The following is a 16,848-nucleotide window of genomic DNA, read 5'->3' on the forward strand; positions in this document are numbered from 1 at the left end:
TACAAGTAAAATAATTGAGGTTTTCATATATAATAGAATTTTAATCTCTTGAGGAATGGGAATGGTTCTAATTTATATATAGTGCTGCTTTGTCAATAGCATTTATAATAAAAGTATATTTGTTTATGTTTATAGCTTGAATGAACTCCAATGCATTTAAAGAATGAAGACTTGAAAAGGATGAGAGTTTGTAGAAAGTGATAAAAGATGTTTAGTGGCATTCCAGCAGTGTTTTAGCTCTGTCCTACAGGGTCAGGGTATACTTAAGCTTGTGCCTGATGGTTCTAATTAGGTGACTTGTCGAGTGATAATTTTTTATAAAGGGAGCTCCAGAAACTTGGATTAACTCATGTCATATAAACAATTAAACCAGTGGGTGTGGGTCTGTGTAGTAATTTATTTATTTTTATTTTATTCAGTCTTTTCTTTCAATTCCAGTATAATTAACATGCAGTGTTATATTAGTTTCAGGTGTACAATATAGTGATTCAGCAGTGCTGTACATTGCTGAGTGCTCGTCATGATAAATGTGCTCTTAGTCATCTTTACCTATTTGACGTGAGAGTAATTTAAATGTCCCTACAATCTAATAATATCTTGGTAGGTGTAGTATATATACTTGGCCTCAAGGTGACTCAGAGAACCAACTGCTGTTAATAGTATTACATCATCCTTTTTTTTTTTTTTAAAGATTTTATTTATTTATTCATGAGAGACACAGAGTGAGAGAAAGGCAGAGACACAGGCAGAGGGAGAAGCAGGCTCCATGCAGGGAGTCTGACGTGGGACTTGATCCTGGGTCTCCAGGATCACAACCTGGATGGAAGGCAGCGCTAAATCGCTGAGCCACCTGGGCTGCCACTTTCATTTCTTCAAGTCAGATGCATCCATTTGTGTTGTGGGACCGGAGAAGGAAGCAGAGCCCCAAGCAAGTCCCCAGGGCCTTTAGCAGTTGATGAGTAGAGGTAAAGTCTGACCCATGATTAAAAAATTAAAAATTATTTAATTCGTGCATTGCATCTCTCACTGAGACAAAGCTGCATAAATCGCATGTAGTACTTATGTGGTTTAGATCATTTCACAAAATATTTATATCATTGAAACAATAGCAACAGTTGTGACATCATCAGATTTAAGGGATTTTCAAAAGTAATTTAACAAGAAAGGATTTTCACTTTACATACTTCCTTAGCCATCTGGCATGCCAGGAAAATGGGACCGACTGTGTTTCACTTTATTTTCTTGTGAAGAATTTTTTAGTTCTAAAAGCGAATGCTAATTTTGTTCCCTTTAAAGGACCAGGTATGTGCTTTTAAATTTGGCTGATTCAGACATTAAGTTTTGTATGCCCATTTATTTCCTAGTCAACTGGTGAAAGAGGAGAATTAAGTTGTGGCTGGGTGTTTCTTAAACTTTTTGATGCCAGTGGAATTCCTATTCCAGCAAAGTAAGTTGTGTATATATTCCTTCCAAATGAATAATTTTGTAGAAATTCATTATTTAGAATCTGGATATCTCAGGTTTGCAGAGTGTGTATTCTGTTAGCATTTCAAAAACTTGGGGGAAGAGGGCTTTCAATGTTGATTTTAATGTTCTTTGAGGTGGTATATGAAAACAGCATGTACAGGGTCATCTTAGAGAGGAAGAAATGCCACATATAGAACAGTTATTTTTAAAAATGTTTCCTCAGGGGTGCCTGGATGGCTCAGTTAGTTGAGCATCCAATTCTTGGTTCCAGCTTAGATGGAGGCCTGCCTTGGGCTCTGTGCTCAGTGAGATTCTCTCTCTCCCTCTCCCTCTGCTCTTTCCCCACTCCTGTTCTCTCTCTCTCTCTCTCTGTCTCTGTTTCTTTCTCGGAAAGGAAAGGGAAGAGAAGGGAAGGGAAGGGAAGGGAAGGGAAGGGAAGGAAAGGAAAGGAAAAAGAAAGAAAGAAAAAGAGTTTACCTCTGCTGAGAATATTTTTCAGTAACTTTCTATGGTATTAGCACATTTCACAGTGCTAAAACGGAACCTGATTCTCTCCAAAGAGTCGGAAAGCTAAGTCCAGGATCCCCAGGTCCTCTGTGACTCTACTTTTCTCCTATAGGGGACACGCCAAAATCCTAATGGCAGTTACTGTAAATGAATTTAAAACTGAAGACCAAAAAGCAGATGGGTACCAAATATTTGCAATATAAACATCATAGTCAGATTATTATCCCTGATATAAAATGGGCTTTCAGAAATAAGAAAAAGACAATTCAGACTTTTAAATGGGTGCACACACAAAAATCTAAGTCTAAGATATAAACAAGAAATTAACTGAAGAGATACTGTTGGGCAGGCATCAGGATGGTGATTATGATCCAGGGTTTGGAATTCTACAATTCAGGACTCTAGTCCTGGCTCTGTCTGTGTAATTAAGCCAAGTTCCAGGTTCTTTGCCTATACAAGCCCCAATTTCCTCTATCTTAAAATGGGAGAATATAACAGTTCCTACCCCAAAGGGTTATTCTGAGGATTAATTCAGATAATGCTCCCTGGCATCTGTGACTTCTGCTTACACTCCAGGGGTGGGTATGGCTTCTCTACCACAGGGCAGAGGTCAAAGTCCGGACTCCACTTGTCCTCCTCTAACATCAGCCCAGTGATAGGGGAAGGGGCACACCCTCTGAGAATGTAATAGTCCAGGCTACTTGTGATTTAAATTTGTTTTGTTTTGTTTTTAAGAATGTCTAGGGTTTTCAGCTGTCCCTAGTGGGAGAGAAAAGGGGATCTTCTCCATCTTTCCAAAAGTAAAGTCATAGCTATTTTTCTAAATGAGGTAGAAGCCTATGTATTGATATAGAAACATTTCCAATGTATATTATTATATGGAAAAAAGCAAGTCGCAGGATAGTATGTGTACTGTGGCTCCACTTTTGTTCATAAAATTTGTATTTGTGTGCATATATGGGCAGGTTCATGTAAAATGTTCCCGGAGGTTGCCTCTGAGGAGCAGAACTAGGGAGTTAATGCAGCGGGATTAAAGAGGGCTTTTATCTTCTACTTTCTACATTTAGGCAATATGCAACTTTAAAAGAAAATGTGTCAGTTTTGAGATTTACTATGTATATATATATTTGTTTGCATTTGCAAAGAAGAAGGTAGGGCCTTTCCAGACTAGAAGGGATGGGATGGGGAGGGATGTTTTGTTTTTGTTTTTTGTTTTTTTTAAGATTTTATTTGAGAGAGAGAGAGAGAGAGAGAGCTCGTGCATGCGAGGGGGCAAAGGGGAGAGGCAGAGGGAAATGGAGAAGCAGACTCTTCCTCCTGAGCAAGGAGCCTGACTCAACTCAGAGCCCAGTCCTGGGACCCCAAGATCATGACCCAAGCTGAAGGCAGATACTTAACTGAGCCACCCAGGCTCCCTGTTTCATTTTTTACTTATCATTTCTACTCTGTATAAACATTTGAAAAATACATTTAAAAATACATCATTAATGTGTTCATTAATGTAAATCATTAAAGTCAAAACACTTTGATGGCGTCAATTAATTTTTCCATTTTAATGGGGAACAATGTATTTTCTACAGTTCAAAGTTAAGAAGGAAACTTTATTTACTGAGATAATATCTCACAGAAGAATCAACAACTTTCATTCTCATTTAGCAATGAGACAAATAAAATGTCTGGAAATGTATCTGTGCTAAAAAATATTTCACTCCTGATTTCAGTGTTTCAAAATGGAAACACATGGTTTTTCCTATTCTTTTGTAGAACATATGAACTATTCTTGAATGGTGGCACCCCTTATGAAAAAGGTGTTGAAGTGGACCCTTCGGTATCCAGAAGAGGTATGGCTCTTAGGCATTGCTTTCTCTCCTTTCCTTAAAAAGTAAACAGAAGGGATCCCTGGGTGGCGCAGCAGTTTGGCGCCTGCCTTTGGCCCAGGGCGCGATCCTGGAGGCCCGGGATCGAATCCCACATCGGGCTCCCGGTGCATGGAGCCTGCTTCTCCCTCTGCCTGTGTCTCTGCCTCTCTCTCTCTCTCTGTGACTGTCATAAATAAAAAAAATAAAAATAAAAAAATAAAAAAAAAAGTAAACAGAATAAGCACCAGCAAAGAGAGCTATATGCTAATAAGCATAACATTCTTCACTTGAATTCACATTTTTAAAAATAAGTCATTTGATAGTAAAATCCTAATCATTTTTACTAAGTGCTTATTTTCTTGGCAGCACACATGAGACTCTAATGTAGGAAATCAGAAAGCATGGGGTCTGTTCATTAATGCCTTCTTGAACACTGAACTGATACTTGTGACCGCCACAGAAATAATGAAATAGTCTAATTCCCAGGTTGCCTATTGCTAGACATTTCAAATTGTGAAATACACTCTGAGTTCCTTTACAAATATTGAGCATCTTTTAATATATTCATTGACCAGGCGCTGTGCTAGATAGATAATGGGGAAATGGAGAGTAAGACAGATATATTCCTTGACTCATGGATCCATGAGCTCAGCTCCTGACAGATGTAGAACACATAGCATGCTGCTGCCCTAGCAATGCCAGTACCACCTTCTTGGAACAGGAAAGGGTTTGGGACCTGGGAAGCAATTGGTTATACCTGGAGTCAGTCATGCTTTTTTTTTTTTTTTTTTTTTTTTTAGGCATGCTTTTTAAACTGCTTTTCCCTTAATAATCTGGCAGCAATGCTGTCAAAGCATCTGATTTAGCAGCAGCTCGAGGGGCCAGTCAGGTATGCTTAGGGGGGGTCGGTAGGCTTTAATGCCATGCTTTATTTTTTTCTCAGCTCATTTAGGGTATGTGAGGTACCCCTGCTTTTCATACAATTATTATTTTTAACCAAAATCTTTGTTGTATTATAGAGAGCAGTTTATTTTATTATATTCACTGTCTCAAGCATTTCAAGTTTTGACATTTATTTTTGATTTTTTTTAAAGCATATGGGAGTGTTTTCCATCAGATGATGACAATGAGAAGGCAGCCTCAACTCCTAGTAAAGCTGAGATCTTTGAACAGGAGATCAAGAGACTTGCTGAGGTTGGTACCTGATTAACTTGAGGCTCTTCAATGTTTGTAGACTATCCCTGCTTTTGGCTTCTTCTCCTACTTGGTCATCTTTTGTCGGGTTTTTCCTCATTAATTCATCTGCCAAGGATCAGCAGGAAAATGGAATGGTAGGAAAATTCAAATCAGCTTGTTCTTTTGTTTACTAGTTAGCTTGAGTAATACATTTGGTCAGAAATAGTAGAGAAACTTGGCTAAATCAGGCTTGCCATCCATGATCCTATTGTCCCAGAACTTTTTTTTTAATATTAGGTTAGTTGAGGTATAATTTACATGCAATAAAACTTACCTAGTTCTCTGGTTGACTTATTTTGCTTAGCATAATACCCTCTAGTTTCATTTTTTTTGATGGCTAAGTAGCATTCTGTATGTATATGGAATATGTATATATGTATCACATCTTTATCCATTCATCTGTCAATGGACGTCTGGACTCTTTACACAGTTTGACTATTGCAGATAGTGCTGCTATAAACATTAGGGTTCAGGTGCCCCTTCAAATCAGCATTTTTGTATCCTTTGTATAATACCCAGTAGTACAATTGCTGGGTCTTAGGGCAGTTCTATTTTTAACTTTTTGAGGAACCTCCATACTGTTTTCCAGAGTGGCTGCACTGTTTGCATTCCAACCAACAATAAAAAGGGTTCTCCTTTCTCTGCATCCTCGCCAACATCTGTCATTTCCTGACTTTTTAATTTTAGCCATTCTGACCAGAGGTGGTTTTGATTTGTATTTCCCTGATGCCAAGTGATGTTGAGCTTTTTTCCTGAAACTGTTGGCCATTTGTATTCCCAGCAGCTTTGCCTTTTCCAGAATGTTCTACAAATAGAGTCATATAGTATGTAGTCTACTGAGTCTGGCTACCTTCACCCAGCATACTACTGCATTTGAGAGTCATCCATGCCATTGCATGTAGTAGAAGTTTGTTCTTTTTTGTTCTAGATAGTATTCCATTTGTTGGATATATCTTTTTTTTTAAGATTTTATTTATTTATTCATAGAGATGCAGAGAGAGAGAGAGAGTAGCAGAGACACAGGCAGAGGGAGAAGCAGGCTCCATGTGGAGAGCCTGACGTGGGACTCGATCCAGGGTCTCCGGGATCATGCCCCGGGCTGCAGGCAGCGCTAAACCGCTGCGCCACTAGGGCTGCCCTGTTGGATATACCTTAATGTGTTTATCCATTCACTAACTGATGGACATCTGGGTTGTTTCTAAGTTGGGCAATTATGAATAAAGCCACTCTAAATATTTGCATATAAGTTTTTTATGGGTAGCTATGTGGCTTTATTTCTCAGAGGTATAAATACATAGGAGCAGGATTGCTGGGTAATCTGGTGTCTTTCTAATTTTATGAGAAACAGTTTTCTGAAATTGCTATAGCATTTTACACTCCCAGCAGCAATGTATGAAAGTTCCAGCTACTCATGTTCTTGGTATTACCTGTTTTTTTTTTCTATTTTGGCTATTTTAATAAGTGAGTAATGGTATCTCATGGTGACTTTAATTTGCATTTTCTTCAGGAAGCTTTTTAAAACTTATTATACTTTTCAGTTAATTTTCTTCTATTGATTTACAGAGCTCTTTTTAGATTTTTTTTATTCCAGTATAATTAACATACAGTGTTATATTTTCTCAGGTGTACAATACAGTAGTTTAACAATTTCATACATTACTCAGTGCTCATCACACTGAGTGTACTCTTAATCCCTTCACCTATTTCAAGGAACTTTTACTCTAGTGGGTTCCCAGATCTATCACCTTCTAACTCAGTAATCTCTTGGACAAGTCATTTAACTATCTTTCTTAAGATACCAAAGGACATATCAACCCCATGAAACTATAATGAGGTTTAATGAAAAGAAAGTATGTAAAACATCTAGATTATTTTTATAGTATATGGCACATAGTAAAACACAATAAGTATTAGCTATAATTATTTACTATTATTATCATATGTATACATAAACGCAAATATAATTCTAGGTCCATGGTGCTATGTCATAAAATTTGTTTAAGTGAAGATGTGCTATGTAGCTAGTGATATCAGGAGGATTTGAAATAGTCTTTGAAGGATTGGAGACATGTACACATGTGAAGATGGGAAGCTATAGAGAAAAAGAACCTAGCACAGAGAGCATATGGTGGACAAGAGAGTGGAAAGGAGGAGCAGTGCCTAGAAACAGAAAACTGATGAAGCTGACCTGTTCCACCACGACCTGCTTCTTGCTTGCTCATTACCAAAAAACAGAGTAATAGGATGAAAACTTGGCATAGCCTCCTAAAATGTTGCTTTTCTTGTTCTGGATCATGCCCTTAGTTTAAATACTCCTCATTCTTATATCTGATACTTAAGTGTGTTTTATAATTCTAGTATTAACAGTTAAATCTTTCAATAGCCATTAATGATGTGTTCATGGGTATTACTCATTCTCTTGACTCTCCCCCCCCCACCCTGCCCCCAGATGTTTATAGCACTTATAAATTCCCTTTTTCACCAATCTCTCCTTGGAAAATTGTTATTTTTCAAGATTAAAAAAAAAAAAAGAAGAAGAAGCACAGTAGCAGTCTTTGTAAAAGAAAAGCCATAATCCTGTTTGGCTTCATTCTTCTGCTTCTTCAGCCTCCCACTCCTCATCTCATTGGTAAGCCTCCAGGAGTCCCCAAGTACTCCCAAGTGTGTCTTTCAAGCACAACTCTTAATAGTGTTGCTTTGGCCCCAGATACTGGTTCCAAGATACTTTTTACAATCTAGAGATCAGATATGACTGGGTGGTGCAGAGGTCAGGTAGGCAGGCCCATGCTTCCAAAGCAGTGAGTGTTGTGTATACTGGTTCTCAAAGAAGGGTCCTGAGTCTTTGCCCTCCAGACCCCAGGAACTGAGGTGTGCTTGTTTGATCACAGCATATACGAGGCACCGGAAAAATGTTTGCTAAAGAACTTCAAAGTAGGAATCTGCCTTTTAGTGTAAAAGTGTACTTCAGACGTCTGCTCTGCCTCCTGCTGTCCCTAAAGTTCCCTCACCTTGTCTTGGGGTGTGCTCTTCTCTCCTCCCAGAGCCCAGGGGGGCACCTGTCTTGAATTGCCACTCCACTTTGCATGACCCAGAAGTGTGTATGCCTGGTAATGTCGAGTATGGACTGAGGCAACCCTCCAGTGCAGCCGAGGTTCAGGCTGGCTCTCACAGAGACCAGGCCATGGGCTCAGAGAATCCAGAGGCCCCGTGCCTCAATGCAGAGCCCATGGGCTGTGGTGCGAGGGCTGTGCTGTAGGTCCACCAGCATGGGCACTTTTGGGTATCTCTGCCCTGAGCCTGAACACCCTGGAGGGTAGAGACTGAGGCAGGACTGATCCATCTCAGCCCCCTCTCCTCCCCTGACTGCTTCCTTCAGAAGTACATCCCACCTCTCTCCCCACCCTCCCTTGCTTAAGAACTTCACCTTTGTTTGGCCAGAATTCTCTGCTTGAAGGAGAAAGGACAGAGGCTTTTAACATTATGCCAAGGGACATACAACAATGTGTACAGACCCAAGGATGGGAAGCCCAGTGAGAGTTTGCCTTCCCACCCATTTTACCCAGTGCCCGTGCTAGCTGGCTTCACACTGTCCTTTCACCAACCAGCAGTCTCACGTGTGTATGCCTTTGGATGTCTGAAGACCTGCAAAAATGCAAATTAATCCGTGTAGTGAAGACCTGCAAAAATGCAAATTAATCTGTGTAGACTTGTCTCCTTTTTTTTTTAAGATTTATTTATTTGAGACAGAGAAAATGAGTTGGAGGGGAGGGATAGAGGGAGAAAGAGAAGCAAATTACCTGGTGAGCAAGGAGCCCAATGAGGGGCTGGATCCTGGGACCATGACCTGAACCCAAGGCAGGTGCTTAACTGACTGAGCCACCCAGGAGCCCCAGTTTGTCTCCTTTACTAAAGAAACAGCACCAGAACCCTGCCCATGGGACTTCTTTTGTGGAGACAGTTGTAATCATAGTGACCCTCTTGGCATGAGGCAAATAAGGGAACACATAGAATCCTTCAGTTTCACCGAGACTTGCCTTTCTAATTTTGGAGCTATTTTTCAATGTTTTTTTTGTTTTTGTTTTTGTTTTTGTTTTTTTACCTTGATATGATTTGGCCGAAGGCATGCTCTTAAGCCCCTGAAAGGCTCTGAATTTTGACGACTCTCAGTGTATTAGTTCAGCACAGATACCAAGAAATACTGATCTGTAGAAGTAGGCTGTGTGTATGTGTATAAATTTGCTATAAACTTGTTTATTTGTCTTTGCTTTTTTGATGTATCCTAGCTTGCTTTTTCTCTTTCACTTCCATTGTATTATTTCTAAAAATAAATGAGGTAATAGTGTTACTAGCCTGGGGCCCATGATTACATGATTCTGTTCATTGCACTTCTGCCATCAGAGTTTGCTGGTGTATCTGTGAGATCAGAAAGATGTATATTTTTACTTCTTCAGCATAGCCTATCTCAGTAGCTCAGAGCTTTCTGGTCTTCTTGAGTTTGGGAAAATCAGAAGATTTCCCTAAAGAAAACTAATAAAGTGCAGCTGTACTGCCTCATGTTATGGGGAAGTGCCAGAAGGAAAGGAGTGCCTACACTGTGGGAGGAACGAAGGCCTCTACCACAGGCTGGCAGTGATGCCAGCCAGATAGAGCAGGCGGGTCCTTGAGAGGTGAGGAAAAAATGAAAGGAAGGTTACACCCCTTCCTCTAGCAAAATCAATGGCTGTTCTTCAGCATGAGACATGGTTTGGGCATGCAGCTGAAACACTGCCCAAATGAGCCATAGACCAGAGGACAGGATGTGGAACAAGCCTTAGGAATTGCAGCTGAACACCAAGAAGGTATGTGGCAGCATCAAGGCAGCTTACATGGTCCTCTGCAACCAGTCTTTGAAATCCAGATCAGACACAAGACTAGCATTGTAGCCAGATTAGAAAACAATAATTTCTAACTTTGTGTACCAAATGCCATATATGAATGGAAGAGAACCTGTCTTGCATTTTTGGATATTTCTAGAAATGCAGGAGTTGATTAGGAAGTGGTCAAGGATACTTACTAAATTCCATGAACCTACCCCTGGGGTATCCATTGCTCCTCCACCACCATAGACATTACATTCATTCTATTTACTTCCAACAGGCTGGAAACCTGAACTCTACCTCTGTGACTAATGTTCCCTTCTAAAATACTTCTTCTAGAAATTAAAGGATTAATTTACAAAAGTTAAAGTCTCTCGAGCCCCCCTGGGTGGCTCAGTGGTTTAGCGCTGCCTTCAGTCCAGGGTGTAATCCTGGAGACCCGGGATCGGGATCGAGTCCCTCATCGGGCTCCCTGCATGGAGCCTGCTTCTCCCTCTGCCTATGTCTCTGCCTCTCTCTGTCTCTCTCTGTGTCTCTCATGAATAAGTAAATAAAATCTTAAAAAAAAAAAAGTCTCTTTTTAAACTTTTGGTGGTTTTTCTTAGCCCAAAGATATTTGCCTCCTTGATAAAGGACATTGTTTGCAAGGTTTTCAAGATTTCCTATGTTTAGAAAATGTATATTTAAAATGATTCAAGAGCTCTCTCCTTGCGGATCCTGCGCCAGAGGAGATGCGCGCAGCTAACCCGGTCTCCTTCGCGCGACCCTTACAGCTGCTGGTCCCGGGGCACAATGGCAACTCTTAAGGAAAAACTGATTGCACCAGTTGCAGAAGAAGAGGCTGCAATCCCAAACAATAAGATCACTGTAGTGGGGTGTTGGACAAGTTGGTATGGCATGTGCCATTAGCATTCTGGGAAAGTCTCTGGCTGATGAACTTGCCCTTGTGGATGTTTTAGAAGATAAACTCAAAGGAGAAATGATCTACAGCATGGGAGCTTATTTCTACAGACACCTAAAATTGTGGCAGATAAAGATTACTCTGTGACTGCCAATTCTAAGATTGTGGTGGTGACTGCAGGAGTCCTCCAGCAGGAGGGAGAGAGCCACCTCAATCTGATGCAAAGGAATGTTAATGTCTTCAAATTCATTATTCCTCAGATAGTCAAGTACAGTCCTGATTGTATCATAATTGTGGTTTCCAACCCAGTGGATATTCTTACATATGTTACCTGGAAACTAAGTAGACTACCCAAGTACCGTGTGATTGGAAGTGGGTGTAATCTGGATTCTGCTAGATTTCGCTATCTTATGGCTGAAAAACTTGGCATTCATCCCAGCAGCTGCCATGGATAGATTTTGGGAGAACATGGCGACTCAAGTGTGGCTGTGTGGAGTGGAGTGAATGTGGCAGGTGTTTCTCTTCAGGAACTGAATCCAGAAATGGGAACAGACAACGACAGTGAAAATTGGAAGGAAGTGCGTAAGATGGTGGTTGAAAGTCATCAAGCTAAAAGGGTATACCAACTGGGCTATTGGATTAAGTGTGGCTGATCTCATTGAATCCACGTTGAAAAATCTCTCCAGGATTCATCCAGTGTCAACAATGGTGAAGGGCATGTATGGTATTGAGAACGAAGTCTTCCTGAGTCTTCCGTGTATTCTGAACACTCGGGGCTTAACCAGTGTGATCAATCAGAAGCTGAAGGATGATGAGGTTGCCCAGCGCAAGAAAAGTGCAGATAACTTGTGGGATATCCAGAAAGACCTAAAAGATCTGTGACTTCTGGCTTCTAGGCTGTAGAAATTTAAAACCATGATGTGATTAACTGTGAGCCTTTAGTTTTTCATCCATATACATGGATCACAGTTTGCTTTTATCTTCCTAAATATGTGAATCTGGGCTCACAGAATCAAAGCCCATGCTTGGTTTAATGCTTGCAATATGAGCCTTGAACAAATAAAATCAACTACCGTAAAAAAATAAAAATAAAAAATAAAATGATTCAAGACATTTCCTTGAGTATCTTTTAACATTAGCTCTTATGCTCAATATATCCCAGTAGGCAGTAGGCACTTAGTGTGTGTCATGTGAGGATTTTAAAGCACCCACTTGTCATGTTTCAGATTATTATTTTTGAAATAATATTGAAATTTTATTTCTTTTTTTTTTTAATTTTTATTTATTTATGATGGTCACAGAGAGAGAGAGAGAGGCAGAGACACAGGCAGAGGGAGAAGCAGGCTCCATGCACCAGGAGCCCGACATGGGACTCGATCCCAGGTCTCCAGGATCGCGCCCTGGGCCAAAGGCAGGCGCCAAACCACTGCGCCACCCAGGGATCCCTGAAATTTTACTTCTATTTTTATAAATATTTTCTCTTTGATGCTATTGTATATGAAATTGGTTTTAATTTCTTTTCAAACTGTTCATTGTTAATGTATAGAAACATGACTAATTTTTAAAAAATATTTTATTTATTTATTCATAAGAGACACACAGAGAGAGAGGGGTAGAGACACAGGCAGAGGGAAAAGCAGGCTCCTCGCAAGGAGCCCAATATGGGACTCGATCCCGAGACACCAGGATCAAGCTCTGGGCCAAAGGCAGGCGCTCAACCGCTGAGCCACCCAGGTGTCTCTGTGACTAATTTTTGTATGCTGATTTTATATACTACAACTTTGTTGAATTAGTCTATTTAAACTGTTTTTTTGTGGAAGCTTTAGGGTTTTCTACATATAAGACCATGTTGTCTGTGAACAGAGATAATTTTTCTTGTCTTTTCCAATTTGGATGCCTTTTGTTCCTTTCTCTTGCTTGGAGCTCTGGCTAGGACTTCTAGTACTATGTTGAACACAAATGGTGAAAACAGGCATCCTTGTCTTGTTTCTGATCTTAGAGAAAAAGGTTGTGGTCTTTCACCATTGAATATGATATTAGCTGTGGGATTTTCATATATGGTCTTTTTCATGTGGAAGTAGTTTTCTTCTATTCCTAGTAGTATTTCTTCTATTTCTGTTGAGTGTTTTTATTATGAAAAAGTATTGAATTTTGTCAAATTCTTTTTTTTTTTAAGATTTTATTTATTTATTCATAAGAGACAGGGAGAGAGGCAGAAAAGGATATACCAACTGGGCTATGGGAGCCCGATGTGGGACTTGATTCCAGGACTCTGGGATCACACCCTGAGCCAAAGGCAGACACTCAACCTGCTGAGCAATGCATGAATCCCTCAAATTCTTTTTCAGCATCAGTTGAGAAGATCCTATGGGGTTTTTTCCTTCATTCTGTTAATGCAGTATATCACATGGATTTTTCTAATGTTGAACCATCCTTGCATTCCAGGAATAAATCCCACTTGTTCATAGTGTATAAACCTTTTAATGTGCTGTGGAATTCTGTTTGACAGTTTCTGTTGAGGATTTTTGCATCAATATTCATCAGGGATATTGATCTGTAGTTTTGTGTGTCTTTGGCTTCAATAACAAGATAATGCTGGTCTTAGAGAATGATTGTGGAAGTAATCCTTCCTTTTCAATTTTATGGAAGAGTTTGAAAAGGATAGATATTAATTTTTTAGATATTTGATAGAATTTACCAGTGAAGCCATCTGGTCCTGGTGTTTTATTCATTGGAAAGTCTTTGATTATTGATTCAATCTCCTTACTAGTTATGTCTATTCAGATTTTCTATTTATTCCTGATTCAGCCTTGGTAGGTTGTGTGTTTCTAGGAATTTGTCCATTTCATCTAGATTATCCAACCTGTGGATATACAATTATTCATAGTTCTGTCTGCAATCCTTTTTGTATTTTTGTAAAATCAGTAGCAGCATCTCTCTTCATTTCTGATTTTATAACTTGAATCTTTTCTCTTTTCTCTTAGTCCTCTAGCTAACAGTATTGATTTTGTTGATCTTTGCAAAGAACCAACTCTTGCTTTCATTGATTTTATATGTTGTTTTCTGTTATTTTGCTCATCCCTGCTCTACTCTTTATTATTTCTTTCCTTTTGCTATATTTAGGTTCATTTGTTTTTTTTTCTTTCCTAGTTCCTTAAGATTCAAAGTTAGGTGGTTGATTTGAGATCTTTCTTCTTTATTAATGTAAGCATTTATAGCTATAAACTATTCCTTAGCAGTGCTTTCACTGTATTCCATGAGTTTTGGTATGTTATGCTTTCATTTTACTTGTCTCCAGATATTTTCTAATTTTCCTTATGAGTTCCTCTTTGAGCCATTGATTGCTTAAGAGTGTGGTGTTTAATCTCTACATATTTGTGAATTTTCTATTTTTTCTTCTGTTGATTTCTAATTTCATTCACTTGTGATCAAAAAATATACTTTGTATGACTTTAGTCTTTTAAGTTATTAAGACTGGTGTTGTAGCCTAATATATGATCTATCCTGAAGAATATCCCATGCACACTTGAGAAAAATGTGTATTCTGCTATTAACTGAGTGAAGTGTTCTGTATATTTCTTTAGTTACAGTTAGTCTACAGTCTTCTATTACCTTATTTATTTTTTGTCTGGTTGTTCTTTATTAAAAGTGGTGTATTAGATTCTCCTACTATGATTGTAGATCTGTGTATTTCTCTCTTCAGTTTTGTTGATGTTTGCTTCATATACTTAGTATCTCTAATATTTGTTGTGTATGTTATAATCTTTATATCTTCTTGGTGCATTGACCCTTTTATCATTATATAATATCTTTCTTTGTCTTTTTAACACTTTTTTTAACTTAAAGTCTGTTTTGTCTGCTATTAAGATAGCCACCCCTGCTCTCTTTTGTTTACTATTTGCATGGAGTATCTTTGTCCTTTCATTTTCAACCCATGAGTGTCCATAGATCTAAAGTGAGTCTCTTGTAGATAGAATATAGTTAGATCCTATTTTTTCTGCTCATTCTGTATCTTTTGACTGGGAAGTTTAATCCTTTTATTTTTAAGGTAATCACTGATAGGGAATGTTTAGTACTGCCATTTTGTGATTTGTTTTCTGTACATCTTCTGGGGGACTTTTCTATGCCTCATTTCCTCCCTTAATGCCTGCCTTTTATTTTATTTTATTTTATTTTATTTTATTTTTGTTTGATTAATTTTTTTGTAGTGGCACATTTTGATTCCTTTTTCATTTCCTTTCATTTGATTTTTTTTTAATTTTTTTGTTTGATTAATTTTTTTGTAGTGGCACATTTTGATTCCTTTTTCATTTCCTTTCATTTGATTTTTTTTTAATTTTTTTGTTTGATTAATTTTTTTGTAGTGGCACATTTTGATTCCTTTTTCATTTCCTTTGTGTATATTCTATAGGTTTTTTTCTTTGTGGTTATCATGGGGATTCCATATAACATCTTAAAGTTATAGGAACCTATTTTAAACTGATACAAACTTACCATCAATATTGAAATTTTTTTTTTGTTTTTTGAGCCCTTACTATAGACCAGACATTACATTAAGTACTTCACACTTACCTCAATTTAATCCTTTTAGTAAGTTTCTGAAACAGAGGTATTACTCTCTGCATTCTAAAATGAGGAAACCAAAACAAAAGGACAATAATTAACCCTAAGCCACATAGCTAGGAAGAAGCAAAGTCAGAATTCAGTCCAGGTCTGCCACACCCCTCCCACATTCCACCAGGCACCAAGGAACAGTCTGAACTCCTCGTGTGTCCTTTTTCATTCATCGCATCAGGAGGAGTGGCTACAAGGCTTTGTCAAAACTGGTAGCTGACTAATCCCCTTCTTCCCCAAACATGTAATTGGTGACTTTCCTTCTTTACTTAACATATAACATGGGTGAATGCCCTAAAATGGAAACACAAGAATGGCAAAACAGAGTTCAGATTTGAAAGTGTACACATAGAAATAGTAGTTTTCTGAGGCTTACTGTAGGCAACTTATAGTGGGAATTTTCTTTAAAACTGTTAAAACTTTTTTCCAATAATGAAGCAAAACTTGGAACTGTTCATTAAAGTAGTAAGTATATATTTAAAAAAACACTGTAGGTGAGATTGTAGGGAATTGTTTAATGAATACATATTTTTCTTCTTTAACAGTTTACTGCCAGAAACATTAATTGGAAGTATGTGTACCATTCATTTGTTGATATTTTATCGCCAAATTCTTGGAGATGTACTCCTGAAAGACAGGACGAGCATGCAAAGTGCTGGTAAGAGTCTTTGCAATTTCCTTATATATAGTAATGCATCATGCTTTGAGTAAATGTAACCTACGCCAGCCTTTATCTTCTGCTTCTGAAGGTAACATTTGGAATAAAATATTTATTTTTTGGAATAAAATATTTAGAATAGCATCAGTGTCAATAAATTACCTTGAGGGACGCCTGGGTGGCTCAGCAGTTGAGCGTCTGCCTTTGACTCAGGTTGTGGTCCTGGAGTCCCAGGATTGAGTCCCACATGAGCCTGCTTCTCCCTCTACCTATGACTCTGCCTCTTTCTCTATGTCTCTCATGAATAAATAAATAAAATATTTTAAAGTAAATAAATAAACTACCTCGTTGCACAGTATTGTACCCCATCGTACACCTGTATATATCCTGTGTGAGCTCAGTATATATTCAGTTCTTTACAATATGCATATTTTTACATTACAAATTATGGAGATTCGAGATCCTAAAACTCAGATATAATCATATTTCCCCTCGGTGTCTTGAATAATATGTTTATACCGCATGTTTGGTATGTACATCATCTTTTTGGGAAGAGACCAAAATCACCCAAAATAACTGATTCTTAATGTGTGAAGTTAAATGTCAACAGATTAGTTAAAATTAAATACAGATAAAAGGTACTCCAGTGTTCTATTTTTATTCTTGTAACTTCTTTGTAAGCTTGAAACTTTTTCCAAGTAAATTGTTAAAAAGTAATTTTAAAAAATCAATGAGTTATCACACATGATT

At 38.3% G+C, this 16,848-nt stretch overlaps 1 protein-coding gene and 1 pseudogene across 3 annotated transcripts in view; both read left to right on the top strand.

Annotated features, from left to right (window-relative positions):
- Positions 1-16,848, top strand: part of NPHP1 (nephrocystin 1) — a 59,258-nt gene that overhangs the window by 33,841 nt on the left and 8,569 nt on the right. For all 3 annotated transcript variants that reach the window (XM_072770275.1, XM_072770276.1, XM_072770277.1), the window contains 4 exons: positions 1,365-1,447; positions 3,739-3,815; positions 4,928-5,027; positions 15,986-16,098. In XM_072770275.1, coding sequence (XP_072626376.1) covers positions 1,365-1,447; positions 3,739-3,815; positions 4,928-5,027; positions 15,986-16,098 — 373 coding nt within the window. The remainder of the gene's footprint in view (positions 1-1,364; positions 1,448-3,738; positions 3,816-4,927; positions 5,028-15,985; positions 16,099-16,848) is intronic.
- Positions 10,699-11,934, top strand: LOC140600685 (L-lactate dehydrogenase B chain-like; annotated as a pseudogene).

Source organism: Canis lupus, chromosome 12 (genome assembly GCF_048164855.1).
Source record: "Canis lupus baileyi chromosome 12, mCanLup2.hap1, whole genome shotgun sequence".
Classification (NCBI taxonomy): domain Eukaryota; kingdom Metazoa; phylum Chordata; class Mammalia; order Carnivora; family Canidae; genus Canis; species Canis lupus.